This window comes from Podarcis raffonei, chromosome 15 (assembly GCF_027172205.1).
Source record: "Podarcis raffonei isolate rPodRaf1 chromosome 15, rPodRaf1.pri, whole genome shotgun sequence".
Lineage (NCBI taxonomy): Eukaryota > Metazoa > Chordata > Lepidosauria > Squamata > Lacertidae > Podarcis > Podarcis raffonei.
This window is the reverse complement of record NC_070616.1, coordinates 36,553,459-36,578,203: the sequence shown is the minus strand read 5'-3', so window position 1 is coordinate 36,578,203 and position 24,745 is coordinate 36,553,459. Positions and strand designations below refer to the sequence as shown.

The 24,745-nt window shown below is 45.9% G+C and overlaps 1 protein-coding gene across 6 annotated transcripts in view; it reads left to right on the top strand.

Moving 5' to 3' along the window:
• UNC5D (unc-5 netrin receptor D) overlaps positions 1-24,745 on the top strand; it is a 406,442-nt gene that overhangs the window by 367,401 nt on the left and 14,296 nt on the right. For all 6 annotated transcript variants that reach the window (XM_053367889.1, XM_053367891.1, XM_053367890.1 and 3 more), the window contains 3 exons: positions 2,959-3,186; positions 8,535-8,684; positions 22,339-22,503. In XM_053367889.1, coding sequence (XP_053223864.1) covers positions 2,959-3,186; positions 8,535-8,684; positions 22,339-22,503 — 543 coding nt within the window. The remainder of the gene's footprint in view (positions 1-2,958; positions 3,187-8,534; positions 8,685-22,338; positions 22,504-24,745) is intronic.

The window sequence follows — 24,745 nt, the reverse complement described above, 5'->3', positions numbered from 1 at the left end:
CCAACAACAACAAGAAGAAGATGCAATAAGTTTCAGTCTTGCAAACTTTGCTCACACTGATCCCAGGTGAGGTTTTAAACATCTTAACTAAAACGTAGCTTCTCTGCTAAAGCAGATTTTTTTAAAAAAAAAAACCACATGCTGCATCTTCTGCCCTCTGTTGCATGCTGGGAACTGCCTGCGTGTATCTCTGTGTTGCAAACACTCTCATTTACATATATAAAAAAGGTAAAGGTACCCCTGCCCGTACGGGCCAGTCTTGACAGACTCTGGGGTTGTGCGCCCATCTCACTTAAGAGGCCAGGGGCCAGCGCTGTCCAGAGACACTTCCGGGTCACGTGGCCAGCGTGACAAAGCTGCATCTGGTGAGCCAGCGCAGCACACGGAAACGCCGTTTACCTTCCCGCCAGTAAGCGGTACCTATTTATCTACTTGCACCTGGGGGTGCTTTCGAACTGCTAGGTTGGCAGGCGCTGGGACCGAGCAACGGGAGCGCACCCCGCCGCGGGGATTCGAACCGCCGACCTTTCGATCGGCAAGCCCTAGGCGCTGAGGCTTTTACCCACAGCGCCACCAGCGTCCCTTTTACATATATACACACAGGCAAATACTCAAATTACAGCTTCTCTGTTGAGTCACAGACCTGATATTCATGATCTAGTCACAAGGCCTAGTCACAAGTTAATCTGCCACACCTATTTAATGTGCATTAAACTTCTATCTTCCACACAGCCTTCCCCAGAAGGCCTTGGCAATGTCTCAGCCTTTTGTCCTCCTGCTCTGGAGGTGAACCATTTGGGCTCTGAGGTGGATTTCTGCAGGGCTGGCTTACATGTGTCGATTCAGTCTCCCCTGGTGGCTCCGAATGTCATCATAGTGTGACAATAAACCATTGCAAACATATGTAGAGAAATAGAATAACAAAATTATTTAGCAAGATTCAGTGAATAGGGAATATCCCTTGCACTGTGCCAGTAGGCCAACACACAAAATATCAATGGACTTATTGGAAACACAGTGCCGTACATTAGAAGTGAAGGTTGGCATTGCATTAAATAAAGCATAGGGAACTTTGAGCCCTCCAGATGTTATTGGACTCCAACTCCCATCATCGCAGCCAACACAGCCAATTTTTATGGATGTTAGGAGTTGCAGACCCTCCGAATGTCCCTATTTTTCAGGGACGTCCCTGGAAAATGTTTAATGTTTTATTATGTTTTTTTATATGCTGGAAGCTGCCCAGAGTGCTGGGGTGACCCAGTAAGATGTGTGGGGTATAAATAGTGAAATTATCATTATGGAATGGGAGCATATCAGAGAAATGTTGGAGAGTATGGAGTTGCAGTCAGACAACATCTGGAGGACCACAGATTCTTCCTCTCTGTTTTAAGTAGTTTGGGTGTTAATCCTATGCACATTTATTTTGGGGATAATAAAACTTATTTCTGAGCAAGCACGTATAGGATCAGGCATCTTTCTAAATTTGGAGATGGAAAACAGACCCATTGCTCATTACAGCTCTGTTTTCCCACATAACATTTTCAGTTTCTCAGAGCAGACGTGACAGACAAAACCAACTTAGCTCTGCATTATTTTTCTGTAAAATTGTTAGCCTTCTCTTTTTGTTTTGTTTTGCTGCATTTCTTTTCTTGTCTTTAAAGCATACCTGCTGTTGCCTGTTGTTTTTGGTGCCTCCAGAAGTCCCCCCCATCCAAAAATCACATATGTTGGAAATTTCCAACATATGGTAGAAGAGGTGGCCAAGGCAACATTTCAGATTTAAAAGCTGCTTGCCATGTGGCACAGTGAGATCCTATTTGAGAAACAGTCTGAATCTCTTTTGAACTTAGGGAGCTGGGGTTCAGGGTTCAGTAGACCCCAGCCTGCTTGTGAGACTGGGTGAAGCCTTTTGGTGAGCTCCAGCCATAATCACATTGACAGTTTTGTTATCAAAATACAAAGAGTTCATTAAAAACACCCTATAAACTAGTAGAAACTGCAATCAGGAAAAGATTAATGTCTGTGTGCCAGGCTTAGGAAAAGGAGAGATAGCTTCTGGCCCTCTAGATTTTGCTGGATTCCAACTTCTGTCATAAAAACATAAGCATAGCCTTGCTGGATCAGACCAAGAATCTTACCAGGTGCTTATGGGAAGCTTGCAAGCAGAATAGGAAGCCCATAAGTCAACATAGCTGTCAATTTTTCCTTTTTCTTGCGAGGAATCCTATTTGGAATAAGGGAATTTCCCTTAAAAAAAGGGAAACGTATGTAAGTCAATGGAAAGCCCACAAAGGTTTGATTACAGTTGGAATCCAACAACATACGAAGGCCCACAAGTGCCCCCACTCCTAGCTAAAACACTCCCTTGGAACCAAAGATTTCATCTTCCAATGGAAGGCGTGCTCCTCCATTGGAGAAAGCGCCTTCCATTAGAAGGAAACCTTTCGATCTAACCAATTGGCTCCTCCTACCTATTTTTGGTCTTGAGCAGCGGTTGGCAAGGTTTACCTTGCCAAGGCCGGTTCACCCCAGTGGAGATCCCTCCATGGCCCGGATTGCGCCGGTGTCTGCGACTGCGCAGATGCAATTTTCTGTGTCTGCGCAGACACAATTTCCAACGCTGCAGAAGCGAGTCCCCACGCTGCGCTGTGCCGGTTTAGCACAGCACGCGGGGACTCGCCATGTGAGTGGCTCGGTTCAGGGGCAGCTCGTGGGCCAGTTAAATGTGGGCCGCTTGTGGGCCATGGGCCTTAGGTTGTCGACCCCTGGTCTTCTTGCTTCTGACTCCACTATCTCATGTCTATTGGATCCCAGTAATTGTCTCCTATGAAAGCTCTTTATAGGATATACTAATATTAAGAAAATAGCAGAAATGTTAACCTATTCTAAGAGTTGTGCCAAGTTTGGAATATATGTTTAATGCGGTTTGTTTTTTCATCCCTCCCCCTAAAAAAACAGGAAGTCATGTCTGTGGAAGAAGAAACTACTTCCTGTTACTGCCTCCTGGACCCATATGCCTGTCACATTCTTTTGGACTCTTTTGGAACTTATGCTCTCACTGGGGAGCCCCTCTCTGATTGTTCCGTTAAAGAACTGAAAGTTGCAGTCTTTGGCTGCATGTCTTGCAACTCACTGGATTACAGTCTAAGAGTGTATTGTATCGATAACACTCCCTGTGCATTTCAGGTAAGGCTGGAAAATCTCTTCAGATTTTTGCGAATGCTTCTTCATTGCACAGATATTTTAGTTTTCAATATTTTATACGTGCTTATGCAAAAAACTGATGATGGTATGAAACAGGGACTGAATCCAGGAGTAGAAAACCTGTGGCTTTCCAACTGGAACTCCAACTCCCATTTGCCCTATCTGCTTTGGCCAGTGGTCAAGGGTGATGGGAGCTAGAGTCCAAGAACATCCAGAGGTCCAGAAGTGCCCCCATCCTTGACCTAAAATATCCTATACTGATCAGATTTTGACACAGCTCTACAATTTTTCTTTTCTTAGTGCCCCCCTGCCCCACCCCGTCCTGTTCTATTTGGAATGGGGACTTTGACACCAGAGTTTTGATTTTATATAATAACTAAGGTTTGCAATCATGTGCCCACTTAGCTGGGAGTAATTCCCCACTGAATGCATGGGATTTATGATCTGAAGCTCAACATCAAAAAAACTAAGATCATGGCCACTGGTCCCATCACCTCCTGGCAAATAGAAGGGGAAGAAATGGAGGCAGTGAGGAATTTTACTTTCTTGGGCTCCATGATCACTGCAGATGGTGACAGCAGCTGCGAAATTAAAAGATGCCTGCTTCTTGGGAGAAAAGCAATGACAAACCTAGACAAGCAGAGACATCACCTTGCCGACAAAGGTCCGTATTGTTAAAACTATAGTTTTCCCAGTAGTGATGTATGGAAGTGAGAGCTGGACCATAAAGAAGGCTGATCTCTGAAGAATTGATGCTTTTGAATTATGGTGCTGGAGGAGACTCTTGAGAGTCCCATGGACTGCAAGAAGATCAAATCTCTCTATTCAGAAGGAAATCAGCCCTGAGTAGTCCAGCAAGATCTAGAGGGGACCACCTTGACTGCACCTGCCTATACTGTCCCTCTCTTTAAGGACTAGTGGCAGGTGGTACACAGTTATGTGCATTTCTTCACCAACATGTTTTAAACTAAAAAGCAGACATCTTTTCCTGCTATTTTCCTGTACCAAGTCACCTTCCACAGAACTGCTTTTCTCCTTACCTGGCGTGAGCCTATCTTGAGCAGAGAAACCACCTGAAGTGAAAAGGTTAAGCATCATCTGCACACCTGCCAATCTGCTACACCTGCAGCTGTTTTGTTTTTGAGAGAGAGAAATAAGTGTCTGGACAAAATTGCATCCAACTGCACATTGGCCTTTTTTGCATATCATGCTAAGTCAAAGCCATGGCTTAGAGCGAGCACACAGGATCCTGGAGAGAAGACACTGATTGCTTAGTTCCTCCCCAGTCATTTTGCTGCTGTGTTGTGCTGAGCAAAGCCTCCTTTAGAAGAAGAAGAAGAAGAGTTTGGATTTGATATCCCGCCTTTCACCCCCCTTCAGGAGTCTCAAAGCGGCTAACAATCTCCTTTCCCTTCCTCCCCCACAACAAACACTCTGTGAGGTGAGTGGGGCTGAGAGACTTCAAAGAAGTGTGACTGGCCCAAGGTCACCCAGCAGCTGCATGTGGAGGAGCGGAGACGCGAACCCGTTTCCTTTAGGCATAGCATGTTGTCCAAACCCAGGCTCATGGTTTAACTCTCTCCAGACTAACCACTAAGCAGAACCCATGATGAGTTCTATGATTTGTCTGGAAGAGCTGAACCAAGAGCCCAGGTTCAGAAGATGACACAATAAGGGAGGGTGGGGGGCATTTCTCTCAGGTAATCTTCTGGGAACCACGTATGATTGGTGGGCAAGGCCAAAGGGAAAGCGGGCAGAGCAACAAATGCAAACTTCACCTTTGACCAGAAAACTGGCATCTTCACGCTCAGGGCTCGTCCATACCTCTGCTTGCCCAGTGCCTAAAAAATACAGATCAGAGTCGTTTTGCCTTTGCTCCACTGCATTCTTTAGCATGAAATCACAGCAAATGTCAATCCAGAGAAAACCTAATTGACATTTGCTCTGATTCAGCTCTGAAGATGGGGTTTTCTCAGGGGAAAGCAGTGGGACAGGCAGACGTGTGGATGACCCACAGACACCCCTCACTATCCCCGACCCAGGCAAGAGTCCCAGGACACATTCCAGCCAGGCAGAAATACTCAAGTGTGGCCAGTGTGGAGAGCCAGCATGGTGTAGTGGTTAAGAGTGGTAGACTTGTAATCTGGTGAACCAGGTTTGCATCTCCGCTCCTCCACATGCAGCTGCTGGGTGACCTTGGGCCCGTCACACTTCTTTGGAGTTTCTCAGCCCCACTCACCTCACAGAGTGTTTGTTGTGGGGGAGGAAGGGAAAGGAGAATGATAGCCACTTTGAGACTCCTTCGGGTAGTGATAAAGCGGGATATCAAATCCAAACTCTTCTCTTCTTCAAGGAAGATGCGAACGGGGCTGGTTAAGGGTGTGGCTTGAGGGGCGGAGGCTGGGAAGAGTTCAGAGGGCCAGATGGAGAGGCTTGGAGGGCCTGAAGTTCCCCACCCCTGTGCTAAGCCAAACCATGGATTTGCTCAGTGTGGCATAGCAGCAAAAATACTGGGGAGGAGTAAAGCGGCTGCAATCTCCTCTTCCAGACCCCACGCTAAACCACTGTTTGGATTAGAATGATGTGCAAACCACGCTATTATATGTAGTTTGGCCTTACTTCAGGAATCTGTCCCAGCACCAGATCCCTTTGTTTATCCCCAGGTAGGTAGCGTTCCTAGGGATTGAAAAGCAGATGTAATTCCATCAAAGCAAAAGTGATGCAGTTCAGTGCACAGTTTTGTTTATTTAATTCAGGTGGTTTTCCAAGCTACTGCTTAAGACTCTACTGTATTATATTGGGGATAATGAGTTATGTGCATTTGGCAAGGCATCTGGTTGGAAAGGCTTGGAACAACCCATGTGCAAAATGAAAGAAACGGCTAAACAAAAGAATTCCCTAGCTTGTGTTAGAAAAGAAAGAAGAAAAGAAGCGAGCAAGTATTTTCCATCCTGGCAAAGCCTGCAAAACATCCTCAAACAGCATAAGCCAAGGATCTAAGTGTCCGCTTCCAACAGACCCCTTATGAAAGAGGGGCTTTATGTTAAAGATTATAACATCACAATCTTATGGGGCTAAGATGCCATTTTTGTAATGATCCACAGCCCCAGTTATCAATGAGCCCACTAAATACTGAGACTGTATCACAGAAGATAAATAACATGCCTGAAGTTTCATTAGCACAGTAAACTGGTATTGCCACCTCAGGTGTAAAGGCTCATATATATTAAAAAGCGTATGCTAGAAGGCTGAACTTTTGCTCTTCGTGACTTTTACCATCCAAGGCAGCCATCTAAAGACGGCTGCAGAATATAAAATGCAGATCAAGTTTATGATCCACATTTTTTCACTTTCCTTTAGGGTTCTGGAAGAGTTGCAGAAATCTGAACCCGCTCATTTGAACCTTATATTGATATATGGGTTTGAATCCAAGATTAGACTTTCTCAAAGTAAACCCACTGAAATTAATGGGCATGACCAACTTAATTAGACTAATTTTAAAATTGTTCTGCTCTGAGAAGAAGCTAGTCTGGAGTGTATGTGTGCTGCATATACCCAATGCAAACTTGGAATCGTCTTCACAGAAGCAAACAACTTGTAGTTTATAGAAGCTATGCGGTACATTCCATCCTGAATGATTAATCTTGTTGCAGTTTATGCCCAATGTAGCTTAAATCAAGCTGTTTTGTTTGCCTCTTTTTTATCTTCCTAAGCATGCCGTTACTGCTCCAGAATTGCTGTTACATTCAGGGAAATTATGTAGACAAGGAGCCATATTTTATTTTAATGAACCTGAACAAGATATTTTTTATAATTTAGATTTTGTTGCAAGGATCGAATAATATTTACCAAAGTCTCCACTTAACAGTGGGGATTTTCTATACGCAACAGGCTACTGGGTATTTTATGAAGTGCTATTATTCTTATTAATCCACAGTGACTGGCTGGTACCTCCATGTAAACATAAACTCTCAATGCTTATCACTGAGAATACAAAAACTAAAAACCCCATAATATGATGCAAACTGAGTCAAAGGGGCATGAATATGGCCATTTTGAAACCACCTTCACTGGCAAGTTACCTCTTGTGTTCCATCTCACTGCATGGCTTATCGCCTTCCATGCTTGGGTTCATAAAGGTAAAGGGACCCCTGAACATTAGGTCGAATCGTGGACGACTCTGGGGTTGCGGCGCTCATCTCGCTTTACTGGCCGAGAGAGCCGGCGGACAGCTTCTGGGTCATGTGGCCAGCATGACCTATGCTGCTTCTGGTGAAAACAGAGCAGCGCACGGAAATGCCGTTTACCTTCCCGCTGGAAGGTATCTACTTGCACTTGATGTGCTTTTGAACTGCTAGGTTGGCAGGAGCAGGAACCGAGCAACGGGAGCTCATCCCGTCGTGGGGATTCGAACCGCCGACCTTCTGATCAGCAAGTCCTAGGCTCTGTGGTTTAACCCACAGCACCACCCGCGTCCCACTTAGGTTCATAGCTAAGAACAAAAGAAAAGCCATTGTGAATTTGACCATAGCTCCAGCCATAGCTCATATGTAGAGAATCTTGCACCCAGAAGGTCTCGGGTCCCATCTCCAGGCAGGGCTGGGATGGCCCAGTCTTAAACACTGGAGATCCACTGCCAGTCAGTGTAAACAGAACTGAACTAGATGGTCTGTCTGGGGGTGGATCACAGGAAAAGACACACAGGAAAGAAACCGCTATAAATAAGTCAGAAATGAAATCGTTATAACGAAAGAAAAAAGAAACTATGGAAAACCGCAAAGATTTATTTATTTTTTGCTCTCCAGCACCATCTGGTGTTGCATGTTTAGAATGCATTCAAAACACTGGGTTGTTGTTTTTTGTTTTGTTATTGATGTAGCTGTCTTTGGTATAAGGCAGCTTCCTATGTTCCCACCACCACCCCATACACAAAAACCATGTGGCTAAATATTTACACCTCTCACTAACAAAATAAGATATCCTCAGAAATAAAATTGTTTCCTTCCCTGGTTGCGGATTAGTCTTCCTTGAGAAATCAAATTAAATCTGGAAAACGAATTGTTAAAACACAGTTAAGCCACCACACAGGGGGTCTCATAACAGCTCACAGCGCCCTTAACAAACGGCAGCGCCCAGGATTCCTTGCAGGAAGCCACGGCTGTTTAAAGTGGTATGATACTGCTTTAAATGTATAATGCAGATGAGGCGCAACTCCTCTCTCCTTCCCCCACTCCCATAAATCAGCAGCCACAGTTTTCTGAAGAAGCAAGAGTTCTGAAATTGCAGGTGGCTCACTGTTTGTTTCTTTGTTTTCCCTTTCTCTGCTACAGGAAGTGATTTCAGATGAAACACACCAAGGGGGGCAGTTGCTGGAAGAACCAAAGCTGTTGCATTTCAAAGGGAATACTTTCAGTCTTCAGATCTCTGTCCTTGATATCCCTCCTTTTCTCTGGAGAATCAAACCATTCACAGCATGTCAGGTATTTGTGTATCAAGGCTAGCGTTTGCCAATGCTTTTTTTTTTTAATTCCCAGGCATATCTGAAGCCCCAAGACATTTCTTTGCAAGGTTAGGCACTTTTTCTAATACCTGGGATTTTATGAATAAATATATTGCATTATGATTGGCGTTTTAGCTTTCAGTTGGCAAGCTATACAGTGGTACCTCGGGTTACAGATGCTTCAGGTTACATACGCTTCAAGTTACAGACTCCGCTAACCCAGAAATAGTGCCTTGGGTTAAGAACTTTGCTTCAGGATGAGAACAGAAATGGCGTGGCGGCAGCAGGAGGCCCCATTAGCTAAAGTGGTGCTTCAGGTTAAGAACAGTTTCAGGTTAAGAATAGACCTCCAGAACAAATTAAGTTCTTAACCCGAGGTACCACTGTATTCCCACAGCTGAGTCCAGTGCAATCCAAGTTATGAATAGCCAAATGCATTATTTCCTTTTCATCTCTTTGCTCCTGAAGCAAAGACTTCGCTTTGAGATTAATAGCTGTCAACCGTCCCTTATTTGGCGGGAAACTCCCTTATTCCAGCGCCGTGTCCTGCTGCTGTCCCTTATTGATGATGTCCCTTAAATTTCCCAGGTTTCATGCTTGCCCGGCTCGGGAGGGAAGCAGCTTGGGATCCTCCGCCGTGAGAGAGAGCATGCGCACGAGCTGCCGCGTCTCCGTCTCTCCCTTTTCCCCCTCAGGGGCGCGTCGTGAGGAGACGGGTGGCGGCGGGCAGGCAGGCAGCCCCTCTCTCGCGAGACTTTCGCCGCGCTGCCAGGGGAGGGATGCAGAAGGGCGGCACTTCCGCGGCCACGGCGGCGCCGTAACCACCTCATGCCGGGCTCGCAGGTGGCGTGGGCAAGAGTCTCTCTCCCTCCCCCCCCCCCAGGGCAGGGAAGGGCCGATGGAACTCCTTGCACCAGGACGACGGCAGCCCCGACGTGCTGCTTAGCATCCCCTCCAACCAGTGCAGCATCTTCATGTAGTGATTTGCCCCTCTGCATCCCTTTCATAACTCTGTTTTTATAAATCATTTGTCCATCCATAGTTCAAATTTTTACTACAAGTTTTCTGTCAATCCTACCAATGTATGTGACTCTTCACAATAGCTTTTCAACTAAATTATAAACTTTCCCCATTCTTTATTAAAGAGGTCCTCTTCCTGGTTTCTAATTCTGCCTGTAAGCTTTGCCATCTTGACATCGTTCATCAGTTTTGTCTGCCACTCTTCTTTGGTCGGAGTTGTAGACCCTGAGGATCATCTAGTCCAGCCCCCTGCAAAACAGTCAGTGGCAGCAAAAGCAGCATGGCTCCATCAGTGGCGGATTTCTGCATAAGCTAAGCAAAATCCCTTATTTTGGCTGCTGATCCCTTATTTTCGAGGCTGCTGGTCCCTTATTTTCAAATCTGTAAGTTGACAGCTATGTTGAGATTCCTGCATTGCAAGGTGTTCGACTAGTTGACCCTCAGGGACCTTGCAGCTCTCTAATTTTATGACTCTATGATGCTGGGTTGTCCAATTTAATAGATATTCATTAAATGTTTGGACCTGGGTAGCCAAGCTCGTGTCCTTTCGTTGTTTGTTAGGCTATAACTCCCATCATGCCTATCTATTGGCTGTGCTGGCTGGGGCTGATGGGAGTTGGAGCTCAATTACATCTAGAAAGCTAACCTTGCTCTGGACTATAAATTACAGCTTTTATCTTTTGCGTTTATCTATGAGCAGTAAAGTCAGGCCACAGTTGCAAAACTCTCTCTCTCTCTCTCTCTCTCTCACACCCACACACCCACACACACACAAACACACACAGAGAGAGAAATGAAAATGAAAACAAAGCAAAATATCAGCAAGTATTTAAAATTATAATATATACAGTATGCCAAGTACTGACACAAATTTTTAGAGTCACGCGGGTGGCAATGTGGTCTAAACCATTGAGCCTCTAGGGCTTGCTGATTGGAAGTTCGGCAGTTTGAACCCCTGTGATGGGGTGAGCTCCCGTTGCTTGGTCCCAGCTCCTGTCAGCCTAGCAGTTTGGAAGCATGCCAGCACAAGTAGATAAATAGGTACCGCTGCAGCAGGAAGGTAAGCGATGTTTCCATGGGCTCTGGTTCCCATCATGGTGTTCCGTTGCACCAGAAGCAGTTTAGTCATGCAGGCCACATGACCTGGAAAGCTGTCTGTGAACAAACGTCGGCTCCCTCGGCCTGAAAGCAAGATGAGCACCGCAACCCCACAGTCGCCTTTGGCTGGACTTAACTACCGAGGGGTCCTTTATCTTTTGCCTTATTAGCCAATTCAAGCACAACTGAAATAATTCCCCATCTCTTGCAGCAGCCAGTATAGTTCTATACAGTAGCCTTTATCCCTGATTTCTGCTTGCATTCCTTTTCCGGTTCCTGTCTGGTGATCCTTGCAGATATAGCAGGTGACCAGTAGGTGGACTTTTGTTATGCTTCTAGGTTCGTCTCTGACTTTTGCATGCAATAAATCCAATTAACAAACAGCACTATCGTGAAATAATTATTATTATTATTATTATTATTATTATTATTATTATTATTATTTTCTACCCCACCCTTCTGGCTGGGTTTCCTCAGCCACTTTTGGCAGCTTTCAACTGAACATTAAAAACAGAATAAAGCTTCAAACATTAAAGACTTCCCGAAACAGGGTTGCCTTCAGATGTCTTCTAAAAGTCAGATAGTTGTTTATTTCCTTGACATCCAATGGGAGGGCATTCCACAGGGTGGGCGCCACTACAGAGAAGGCCCTCTGCCTGGTTCCCTGTAACCTCGCTTCTCGCAGTGAGGGAACCACCAGAAGCTAGACCTCGGAGCTGGACCTCAGTGTCCGGGCAGAACAATGGGGGTGGAGACGCTCCGTCAGGAATACTGGACTGAGGCTGTTTAGGGCTTTAAAGGTCAGAACCAACACTTTGAATTGTGCTCGGAAACACACTGGGAGCCAATGCAGATCTATCAGGACCGGTGTTATATAGTCTTGGCGGCCACTCCCAGTCACCAGTCTAGCTGCCGCATTCTGGATTAGTTGTAGTTTCTGGGTCACCTTCAAATGTAGCCCCATGTAGAGCGCATTGCAGTAGTCCAAGCAGGAGATAACTAGAGCATGCACCACTCTGGTGAGACAGTCTGCAGGCAGGTAGGGTCTCAGCCTGCGTACCAGGTGGAGCTGGTAGACAGCTGCCCTGGACATAGAATTGACCTGCACCTCGATGGACAGCTGTGAGTCCAAAATGACGCCCAGGCTGCACACCTAGTCCTTCAGGGCACAATTACCCCATTCAGGACCAGGGAGTCCCCCACCCCCCCACCCCCTGCCCCCCCCAAAACAGTACTTCTGTTTTGTCAGGATTCAACCTCAATCTGTTAGCTGCCATCCATGCTCCAAACACCTCCAGACACTCACACAGGACCTTCACCGGCTTCACTGGTTCCAATTTAAAAGAGAGGTAGCCTGTCTTTCTGTGGTCACATAAATTGCTGTCCAGTTGTCATTATTTGGCTAGTAACTAACTGACTTGCCAATCTTGCAATTGATCGAATAGACATAGGCCCAAACTGAATGTTTTGCAGATACACATGGCTTAAAGGTAAAGGTAAAGGTACCCCTGCCCGTACGGGCCAGTCTTGACAGACTCTAGGGTTGTGCGCCCATCTCACTCAAGAGGCCGGGGGCCAGCGCTGTCTGGAGACACTTCCGGGTCACGTGGCCAGCGTGACATCGCTGCTCTGGTGAGCCAGAGCCACACACGGAAATGCCGTTTACCTTCCTGCTAGTAAGCGGTCCCTATTTATCTACTTGCACCCGGGGGTGCTTTCGAACTGCTAGGTTGGCAGGCGCTGGGACCGAGCAACGGGAGCGCACCCCGCCGTGGGGATTCGAACCGCCGACCTTTCGATCGGCAAGCCCTAGGCGCTGAGGCTTTTACCCACAGCGCCACCCGTGTCCACACATGGCTTAGGGATACTTAAAAATGTCTTTCTGACATTATATGTTCTATTGTGGGAGTTAACATTTGGAGGGGGGCATTTTTCAGAATGTTCTTGGAGGGAAGATGAAATTCTCCCAATGGTTTTTGGAGACTTGTTCATTCTGGTAGATGAAGGAAGCGATGGGCTAAGAGAGAAGGGCTGGAAGCAGTAGGTGCCAAGCCCATTGCTTCCTTCAACAATAAAATAATAATAATAAAATTAGAATTGGATCCACAGTTTCATCCAAAATTCACAGATGGTGATACTGGTGAGGCTATTTTGCAGAATAATCTCGACAGGAGGACTGACATTTTCTGCCGGTTTGCAAGGAACTCGAAAAAGAACCCTTTTCCAAAAAAAAAGTAGTCAGGCAATTTATTCCTAAGAAATTTTGGCTCAGCCCTAGATAATCTTAAGTAGCATGGTACCAAAAGAAAAGGGAAGGGAAGACAAAAATAAGTAAATTGAGATACCAGCTAGTGATGTTCTTCCTCAAACTGTTGCTCTCCAGATATTGCTCCATTATAGCTCCCGTTATTCCTTGCCAGTTGGCTGTGATTAGGGAAGGCTGGCATAATGAAATTGCACAGGACTGTATCTACACAGAGTAGACCTGTTGAAATTAATGAACCTAAGTTAAAGGTAAAGGTACCCCTGACCGCGGATGACTCTGGGGTTGCATGCTCATCTCGCTCTATAGGCGAGGGAGCCAGCCATGTGGCCAGCTTGACTAAGCTGCTTCTGGCGAACCAAAGCAGCGTACGGAAATGCCATTTACCTTCCTGCTGGAGTGGTACCTCTTTATCTACTTGCACTGGGGTGCTTTTGAACTGCTAGATTGGCAGGAGCAGGGACTGAGCAACAGGAGCTCACCCCGTCGTGGGGATTCGAACCACCGACCTTCCACCGATTAAAATCATGATGTGCGTCTTTTGGTGCAGCGCTCCCTTGCAAGCCCACTGAGGCTTCCCTGCCCTTGCCCTTGCCCCTGCCCCTGTCTCCTGTACTGGCTGCAGTTCCCTCCGCAAGCACTGGCATCTCCAGCTCTTCCTCCTCTTTCCTGTTGCCGCCTTCCTCTTCTCCTTCTCCTCCCCCAGTGGAGGAGGGCATGTCAGGGGGAGGAATGTGGGATCCGAACCCAACAAGGGGGCCTGGCGTACACCAGCAGCAGTTCCCCCTTCTCCATCTTTGCCTTCACCTCGTTCTTTGGGTGCTGAGCTCTTGTGCAATCCCAAAAATGTGCTCCCCCAAAAGGGATCTTTAGCTAGAATCAAGCAGAGCACTAAGCCTGTGTATGAGAACAGCCCCCCCCAAAAAAAAATTTACAATGGTGTGCCTGCTTGGAGACTATAGAAAAACAAAGAATTGATTATGAAGAATGAAGGTAATTTTAACAATAAAACACAGCAGCATACCTTTACCATACTGGGTACACAAAGCAATATTTTATCACAAGCACACATCTAACTTAGAGAAATGAGAGTTCTATATTAAAAGGGGGGGGGATTCAGTCAGATAAGATACTTTTGAATTACCTCTCTTGGGGTGGGTGGGTGTGATGGGAGAGCTAGGACGCAGGCACTGAGCTCAGGAATCTATACCCAAAGTGATTTCAGAACTTTATTAAAGCACAGTCACAGAAATACCAAGCCTTAGGTCTGAAGTTCCTGGAGTATGTAGAATGGTTGCACAGAGGGGGGGCAACATAAGGAGGATCTTCAGAGAGTTTTGCAGGATGTGTTCAAGGAGAGCATAAAAGTAAAGAAGAAGCCCAAAGCAATGCTAAAACCTGCTCGTAAGTGGACTTATAGAAGGGACGCGGGTGGCTCTGTGGTCTAAACCAGAGTCTAGGGCTTGCCAATCAGACGGTTGGTGGTTTGAATCCCCGTGACGGGGTGAGCTTCCGTTGCTTGGTCCCAGCTCCTGCCAGCCTAGCAGTTTGAAAGTATGCCAGCGCAAGTAGATAAATAGGTACCGCTACGGCGGGAAGGTAAATGGTGTTTCCGTGCACTGCTCTGGTTCACCAGAAGAGGCTTAGTCATGCTGGCCACATGACCTGGAAGCTGTACGCCGGCTCACTCGGCCAGTAAAGTGAGATGAACACCGCAACGCCAGAGTCGTCCACGACTGGACCGAATGGTCAGGGGTCCCTTTACCTTTTTAAGTTGACTTGTAGCGAAGCCAAAAGTATGTCCAGGGAAACTGAAGAATGACCTATGAGAAGGGATCACATGAAGAGAACAGGGGATTGGGTAAAATTTGGGGGGGGGGTGAAAAAAGGCTTTGGAGTAATCTTAGGAAGTTCTAGGGAGCAGTAGATTGGGCAGGTAGTCAGTCAAGGATGAGTCATCTGGAAGGTTACTACTTGAGAACAATGAGTATAGCTTGAGGTTGTCTGACTCATCCTGCAAGTGCCATTGTTCTGTCTATATTCATTTGCAATTCTGTGGGATAACCAGCTGTTTGAAAGAAAGATCCTTTACAATTTCAAAACCAGCATCTGGTGGGCTCCGTTTTGTTTACCAATCAATTATCCCATTACTATTATTGCAACCTGGCTTCCTGAGGAGGAATGAGCTTTTTGGATCCCCATGACATCACTAACATAGGGAAATCCATTACAAGAATGTACACAAGGTCAAAGCAGGGTGTTCTCGCCGTTTCCTTTGGTCATCCCACTTTAGCCAAACTATTCTTTGGTTCCCAAAAGGGAAACCACCAGCAAAAACCACATCCCAGTGACCAGATTTCAGTTTGGACATGGGAAAATAATAATACTGCAGACTAAATGTGAAACTAATATCTCTAAGCTTAGCAGGGAGCGGTGAAGGGAGAGCAAATTCCCAGGTAGGGATAGGTTTGTTGTGACTGGCAAGTCACACTTGTAATGAGAGGGAATGATTCTGCCAAGACGCTCCAGTCTCAGTGCTATGGGAGAAGTACGTTGAAGTAAATAAACAGCCTGCTTCTTGCTCTTTGGCAAGTTCTGTCTCTGAGGAGCAGGAACATTATTATAAGAGTTCAGGTGGAAAGGTTTTGCTTCCTCGTTTTGCTTACCTTCCAAGTACAGCCTAGTTCCTACCCACTCCTACCCACTCATTTATTCCTTTTGATTTAATCTTGGTGTTGTTTGCATTTTTTAGCCTTGTGTTTCTTGCTCACTCTTATTAGGGTCAATGGTTCCCCCCACACATACACTTCTCCTTAGAATACTTCTGGTTTGTGTGCTGAAATTCTTTCTATTGTCCATCTTGAGCAGCTTTGAGTATTTGAGTACAGTGGTACCTCTCGTTATGTACTTAATTTGTTCCAGAGGTCCGTTCTTAACCTGAAACTGTTCTTAACCTGAAGCACCACTTTAGCTAATGGGGCCTCCCATTGTAGAATTGAAGGGACCATGAGGGTCATCTAGTCCAACTCCCTGCAGTGCAGCAATCTTTTGCCCAACGTGGGGCATCAACCCACAACCCTGAGATTAAGAGTCTCGTTTATGGCCATATTCATACCATAGATTTAAAACATTGTGATACCACTTTAATAATAATAATAATAATAATAATAATAATAATAATAATTTATTATTTGTACCCCGCCCATCTGGCTGGGTTTCCCCAGCCACTCTGGGCGGCTTCCATAGAAACCAAAAATACACTAAAATATCAACAGATTAAAAACTCCCCTGAACAGGGCTGCCTTAAGATGTCTTCTGAATGTCAGGTAGTTATCTATTGCTTTGACATCTGATGGGAGGGCGTTCCACAGGGTGGGCGCCACTACCAAGAAGGCCCTCTGCCTGGTTCCCTGTAGCTTTGCTTCTCGCAATGAGGGAACCGCCAGAAGGCCCTCAGCGCTGGATCTCAGCGTCCGGGCAGAACGATGGGGGTGGAGACGCTCCTTCAGCATGCCCCAAAGAATTCTGGGAATTCTGTAGTTTGCTAAAAGTTCTGAGAGTGGTTAAGAGGCCCCTATTCCCTTCAAAGAACTACAATTCCCAGTGTTCCCTGGGAACTGTAGCACTAGTAGCATGATGCTTTCAATGTATGGTGTGAATGTAACCTTATATCCCACCTTATCACGTGTCTTAAAAAAAAAGAAGATATGCAACACAGTTAATACAGGTTCCAGACCTCCTTGTTGATGAGGAGCACACTTTGCTGAATCTCTAATACTCTTCGTGTAAAACAAAAATAAAAACACAGCTCACATTGAACCTCATAACCCCAAATCTTCTTGCTACAGAGGTTTATGAAAAAAACTCTGCAGTCAGATGTCCGTTGCTATGCTGGATGGCTGCTGGTATTGCCGCTCTTGTTGTTACAACTGTTGTGCTGATGATGATAATAGACCTCTATGTCCTTGTTTCCTGTTTGCAAGCATTTGGCTGTGAAGTTGCAATTTGTTCTGTATTATTAGCTGCTGTGAACCAAACAGTCTGATAAAGCGTGAAGACTGGAAGGAGCAGGGAAAGACAAGCCTCTTTTGGTGCTTTAGACTCTGAAGTGTCACAACACTGAGCTGGTGAGGGCAATGGTCTTGCAATATTTCATTTAATGCCGCCCCAAATAAGCTGCCTGAGGTGGCTGCCACAGTCTCACAAACAGTAGGGCTGGCCCTGCATAGAAGGTTCTGTTGGGATACTGCCAGGGAGACAAAGGCATCAGGCAGCCTATACGCCAGCTCCAGCCGATCCATTGATCTCCTGTAGAACAGCATCAATCAATTAGTGACGGTAGCCTCAGGCACATTCCAGGACTCATGCATGCCCTTTTGGCCGTGTCCACAACGGACGATTCACCCAGGAGAGCATATTTTACAGCTTTATTCAATGTTGGTCAGAACAAAGGAAAAACATGACTGCTCGAGGAAACAGCCAGAAACAAAAGCTATATACAAAACGGAAACGCCCTGTGAGCAGGAAGTACGCAGGCTTGTGACACACAACAGCCTGCTCCCTTTTTAAGGTGGAACGGAAATATCCTAACAGGTTCTACTAGAACACAAGGACCACAAGCAGTCCTCAATGCCTTTTTTGTGGCCCTCAGCACCTTTGCCTTCGCAATGTGAGGTGCTGGGCTTTGGAAAGGAGGCGTGAGGGCTTTGACGGGATCCTAGAGTCCTCCTTTGCAAACCCTTGATTCCAACTTTGGGAATAAGGCGGGAGGTCCCTAGGACCCTGCCAGAGTTGAGCATCTCCTTCCCAAAGCCCAGAACCTCACTTATCCAGCATTGGGAAGGCAGTGTGAGGGCTGGGGGGGGCATCAAAGCTTGGCCTTGTCCCACACAAGGTAGTGTGCGGCCCGCAGGTTCTGTGTCGAGCTACTTTTGCCAGCCCACTTTGTATGAAAAGTTGGACTGGCAACAGCATGCTCCCCATGAACATACTATTCACCCCAAAACACAAAAGAACAAGCGAGGCACAGACAGGGACGCGGGTGGCGCTGTGGGTTAAGCCACAGAGCCTAGGACTTGCCCAATCAGAAGGTCGGTGGTTCGAATCCACATGACGAGGTGAGCTTCCGTTGCTCGGTCCCTGCTCCTGCCAACCTAGCAGTTCGAAAGCACATCAAGTGCAAGTAGATAAATAGGTACTGCTCTGGTGGGAAGGTAAATGGTGTTTTCGTGCGCTGCTCTGGTTTGCCAGAAGCAGCTTAGTCATGCTGGCCACATGACCCGGAAGCTGTACACCAGCTCCCTCAGCCAATAAAGCGAGATGAGCGCCGCAACTCCAGAGTCATCCGCGACTGGACCTAATGGTCAGGGGTCCCTTTACCTTTACCTTTTTAAGTCAATCCAAAATCAGCTGGTGTGTGTCTTTGGGGCAGATAAGGCATGGTTTAGGGAAAACATTCTTATGTGCCCAAATGCAGGGCAAGATTTATCTCATGGGCCAGAGGTTCCTCACCCCTTCTCTAATCGGACCTCCAATATGGCACACAAAAGCACCCCAGCAGAATCTTTGCCCAAGAAAGAATTGTGGAGGGGGCTGGGAGTAACCCCACTTGACCCAGGCCACAGAGCACTGGAGCAAAGGTTCAGGCTAGGGGAAGAAGAGGAAGGAGGTGGGAGATGAATGAGTTTCAGGAATACAGTGGACGCTCGGGTTGCGAACGTGATACGTGTGGGATCCACGTTCACAACCTGCAGTGTTCGCAACCTGCAGCATTCGCAACCCACAGAGTTCGCAACCCTCAGTGGTGCATCTGCACACATGTGGGTTGTGCTTCTGTGCATGCGCAAAGCGCGATTTATCACTTCTGCGCATGCGCAACTGCCAAAACCTGGAAGTAACCTGTTCCGGTACTTCCGGGTTTCAGCGGTCCGTAACACCAAAAAAACGCAACCTGAAGCATCTGTAACCCAAGTTATGACTGTACAGCAGCCCAGCTGGTAATGTAGCAACAGTAAGGTCAACAACACACATTTTTAACAACAAAAATCAATATAAACTTATAGCAAGTGATTAGAATCCTTCCCACAAGGTTGGAACAGAAGCAAGCTTTGGATGTTTTCCTTTTAGCCTGCCTCTCTCCTTTTCCTGAGATCCCTCCCAAGGGTGGCTTATGGCCGACAATCAAGCTGGATCAGGCTTCTTCATCTGTCTCCTTCCCTTTCTGCAGGATGGACTTATTCATAGGAGTAGAGGAAGCTGTCTTAGACAGAGCCAGATCACTGGCTCTTCTAGCTCAGTACAGTCTACTTATTGACAGTGGGCACTGAGAGTTTCAGACAGAAATCTTTCCCAAACCTACCCTGGAAATGCCAGAGGTTGAATCTGGGACCTTCTGCATGCAAAACTACATGCTCTGTGGTCTTTTGCTCAGGAGGGCAGGGTAACTGGCTCAAGGCAATGACTGGAGCACACACACACACCTGGTTTGCAACAAGGCAGCGTGGCCATACTTGTGATGGAGGCAGGGAATGGATTGGGAAAAAGAGCAAGCATATAAAAATTCTGCAGTCGCTTTACAAATGCAAAGGGGGCCTGCTTGTTCAACCATGGCTTGTATCTTGGCAGATTAAGGGTCTGGCTTCAGCTAGAGGATGGTTGCCAGCAACTGTTGTGAGCCTCAGTATAATGGCGGATAAAACCTGAGGTTTCCCCAGCATCCTTTTCACACTCATCACTGTTGTTGTGCTTTGTTCTAGCCTGTTCATTTTCTTCAAAATTATTTGCAGCTCAGTGACAGTCTCTTTCTCGTACCCACCCACTCTCTTCCTCTACTCCCCTATGAAAGGGGAAGATAATTTCTCTGGAATAAAGAATAAACCTAATTACAGTTGCTGTGCCTGTGTATGTGTGTGTGTGTGTGGTGTGTGTGTAGATATATAGATACAGATATAGATAGTTTCTATTGTTTACTTTATTACCGTTGGTGTCTCTTCCACTCACTGAGTCTGGTTCTAAATATAGTGCTTTAGTTTATCACTTTGTATAACCGAGGGGTTGTCAACCTGGACCCTACTGCCCACTAGTGGGCATTTCAGGATTCTAGGTAGGCGGTAGAGGGTTCTACGGCACAAGCTGAATCCTCCTTCCATCGAGCACTGGTGGGCGGTAAGGAAATCTTACCATCAAGAAAGATGCATTAGTGGGCGGTAGGTATAAAAAGGTTGACTACTCCTGAACCCCTAGCAAACTGGAAGGAATCTGAGACAGAGTTGCAGTTTTTGTTTCTGCTCTCAATCTCTCCCTGTGTGTGTCTGTATGTCTCCCTCCCTCCTCCCTTTATCTGCTTCCCATTGATTGATTGATTGATTGATCAATCTCATATTCTTCAATTATTTGGGAGGCTAAGCTCTTGCACGAGATTGCTGCCCCAAAAGATGTGTTTCCCAGTTTTCCTCTGGGACTTTTGTTGAAGGCAATCTTCGAAACTGAAAAATATTTTATAGGGGGCATGCATGAATTGATGCCAAGCTAGTTGTGAGTTACACAGCCTAAGGATGGGGAAGAAATTCTATTTGGGTCACATGTTAATGCAGACCTACAGAGTTCACACATCCAGAGGTGATATACAAAGCAAAATATAACAATCCCTTTGCATCTCACTTCTCCAATTTTTTGTGAAGGTAGTTCTCTGGCCAAATATTGTGTCCAAAAATGTTAGCATTATGGGAAAGTGTGGATAAAAATGCCTGTATTAGTGAAATAACATGCAAGAATATTAGGAGAAATTGTTTGGAAAAATGCATGTTCAGAAGGATGTGCATTTAAAGGCTGGTGTCTTTTCATCAGAGTGTCTTTTTTATGCAAACTGATACAGAAATGTGGAGAACTGAAGATCTGAAAAAAGAGAAATTGAGAAAAACTGAAATTGGCCATCCCAAGCAATTCTTAAAAAATAAATAAATCATGTAGTCACCTAGTTGGTTTATAAAACAGTACAGAGTTCTGATCTGCTATGGCTAAAGTTGAACCAGATTTGCTCTAGTCACCTTATACAATCCCTGTAAACCAAAACTCACTTCTCCAACACAGTTCTGTTGATGCTGTTCCGCTGCTGTGGGGCTGCTTTAAAAGCCGTTATAACAGCATAATAATCTGCTAGTTCAGCAGTCACTATAAATTGGCACGGCCTGCTCATGAAGTTTGCTATTAATTACATCAATATTAAGATGGTTCCAGCTTCTGGCTAAACTCAGCCTTGGTCAGCACTAGAGGCAAGTAAAGCCCTACGAAGATTTTAAGACTGGAAAGTTGGAAATTAGTTGGAAGTGTCTCCATCAGAGCAAGTGGAGGAGGGGCAGCTAAACGATGGAGAGCTGGGTTCAAATCTCCACTCATCACATGGGTGATCTAGGGCCAATTTGCTGTCTCTCCACCTAAGCTGCCCCACAGGTACAATTCTCAGACTCGGGTCAGCTGCTGTTTATGCTCTGAAATCTCAAACCAGAGAATCTTGTAGCACCTAAAAGCTTATGATGGCGTGGCTTGGAGCTGACTTACAAGATCAATTGCATGAACCCTCAACTGGTGTGTGTACAGTCCTTGCCAGGGGTCCCCAGCCTGTGACCCATGGGCCGGAAGAGGCCCACAGAGGCCATTTAACCGACCCACAAGCTGCTCCCCAACTGAGCTGCGAGTCCCTGCACGCTGCACTAAACCGTCAAAGCATGGCATGGGGACTCTCTTCTGTGGCTCCGGAAATCACTTCTGCACATGCCCAGATGCCGGAAATCGCGTCTGCGCATGCCCGTGGCACCAGAAATTGTTTCTACACATGCCCACACACCAAAAATTGCTTCTGCGCAGGCACAATTTTCGGCATCTGGGCATGCGCAGAAGCAATTTCTGGCATCGCGGACATGCACAGATGCAATTTCTGGCGTCGCGCTGCACCGGTCCAGCCCACGGAGGATCTCCACGGGAGTGATCCAGCCCATGCCCAGTAAGCCTTGCAGACCCCTGGAATATAGTTTGGTGGTAGAGCTTTCTTCCTTGCACAAAGAAGATCTCAGGTTCAAGTCCTGGTGTCCCCTGGGGAAAGCTCCTGCCTGAAACCCAAGATAAATGCTACCAGCCAGTGTGGACAACACTGAACTAAGTGGACGAATGGCAGTTCCTATGTTCCTATGGCTTTTGTTGTTGTGTGCTTTGGTTTCTTACCTTGTCAACTGATGACCCTTCTCCTTTTTCTCCCTAGGAAGTTCCTTTCTCTCGCGTGTGGCGCAGTAACCAGCAGCCACTCCACTGTGCCTTTTCACTGGAGCGCTACACTCCTGCCACCACTCAGCTCTCGTGCAAAATCTGTGTCAGACAAGTCAAGGGCCATGAACAAATCCTGCAGATCCAGACATCAATTCTCGAGGCGAGTTCCCATCACCCATTCCCTACTTTCACACATTATATCTTCTCTGTGTGTAGAAACCGCAGAAATGATGCTTGTAGAGGGAAGGTGAGCATTCATTCTTAATGCTGATTAAAAGTGGTCCGAACTGAACTAAGGAAATTCACCAGAATGAATAAGGATGCTTGAGGAAACTTGTTGATCTTTGCTGATGGTGATCATTTATCCTTCCAACCATTACATTTGCATCGCTTCTTCTCAAAGGAGCTCAGGGTGGCAAACAACAAGGCAATAAAACAACACAAATAAAATAAAATAAAATAAAAAATAGAAATAAAACAAAAAAAACCCTTAGAAAAATTTATAACATCTAAAAACAGCCATATATTCTCAAATCCAATAATGAGAAGGTTGCTGGGAGCAGTATCCTTCAGCCATCAAATGCCTGGGTGAAGGGGAATGGTCTCCCTCTCCAATTGTTTCTGAATGTAAGGGAGGCAGATGCAGCTCATCACCAGGGCGGGGAGTCCACAAACAAGAAGCAGTCACCAAAAAGGTCCTGTGGCAGGTCAGCATCAACAGAGCCTCCCCCTGCTGATATGAACTGACCTGGTCCTCACTTCCTGGACTAATGTGTAGGTCAGGATATAGGTCATCATTATAATTAAAGTGGCAACTTGGTTCTCAAACTTAATCCATTCCGGAAGTCTGTTCCAAAACCAAAGCATTCCAAAACCAAGGCACGCTTTCCCTTAGGAAGTAATGCGAAACGGATTAATCCATTCCAGACTTTTAAAAACAACCCCTAAAACAGCAATTTAACATGAATTTTACTAACTTACGAGACCATTGATCCATAAAATGAAAGCAATAAACAATGTACTGTACAGTGGTACCTCTGGTTAACGCTTCTGGTTACAAATGGTTCAGGTTACGAGCTCCGCTAACCCGGAAGTAGATGCTCCTGGTTGCAAACTTTGCCCCTGGATGCAAACGTAAAAGATCACATGACCATAGAGTTGGAAGGGACCACGAGGGTCATCTAATCCAGCCCACTGCAATGCAGGAATCCTTTGCCCAACAAAGGGCTCAGATCCACAACCCTGAGATTAAGAGTCACACGCTTTACTGACTGAATGTTTAACAGACCACTGTATTTTAATACTTTGTTGGAAGCCGCCCAGGGTGGCTGGGGAGACCCAGCCAGATGGGCAGGGTATCAATAATAAATTATTATTATTATTATGAACGATCCCAGCTTCTAGATGATGGAAATACAAAAAACTTTCTTTAGGCATCCAGTTTGAAAGTGCAATGGGACACGTAGAAAAATAGGAAGTGAGCCTTGCCCACTTGACCACCCTGCATGCATCAATCACACTGTGATTGGCATTAGCCCGAAGGTGTCTACCTTACTCATAGGAACATAGGAAGCTGTCTTCTGCTGAGTCAGACTATTGGCCCATCTAGCTCAGTACGTAGGGTTCCCACATTTTTGTTTATTTATTTACTATTTCCACATGCACACTGCTTTTCCACATAAGTGGGTTCAAAGAGACTCACAACGCAGCAGCAAGAAAAACAATCCAGTACATCATTGGAATAATAGGGTGGTTTCCAACTAAGTTCTGCTCAAAGTAGACCCATTGCAATTCATGTCCCTAAATTAATCCCATCCATTAACTTCAACAGGTCCACTCTGAAGAGGACTAGGATAAGACCCATAGTCTTAATGCCAATTCATTTCAAAACATGATCATAACCACACACAAAGACCTGCAAAAACAATTTCGAAAGCAAAATACAGCAGAGATACAAGAAAAACATTGCTAGGTAGTCATTGTGTGTTATCCGCAGCACATAGCCAATTAGATAAATAATTCATTTTGATATCATAGATGTTTTAACATTTTAAATTCATTGCAAAATAATCCATCCAACATGAAAACATATGAATTGGTTAAAATATATACAGTGGTACCTCAGGTTAAGAACTTAATTCGTTCTGGAGGTTCATTCTTAACCTGAAACTGTTCTTAACCTGAAGCACCACTTTAGCTAATGGGGCCTCCTGCTGCTGCTGCACCGCCGGAGAACGATTTCTGTTCTCATCCTGAAGCAAAGCACTATTTCTGGGTTAGCAGAGGCTGGGGGACTTCCGGGTCAGCGCCATCGGCAATGGCAGAATTCCTCTGATTCAGAGGAACCCGCTCCGCTAAAATCGGGTCTTGCCGCCGCGGCGAAGGCGGAGACCCTCTAAAAA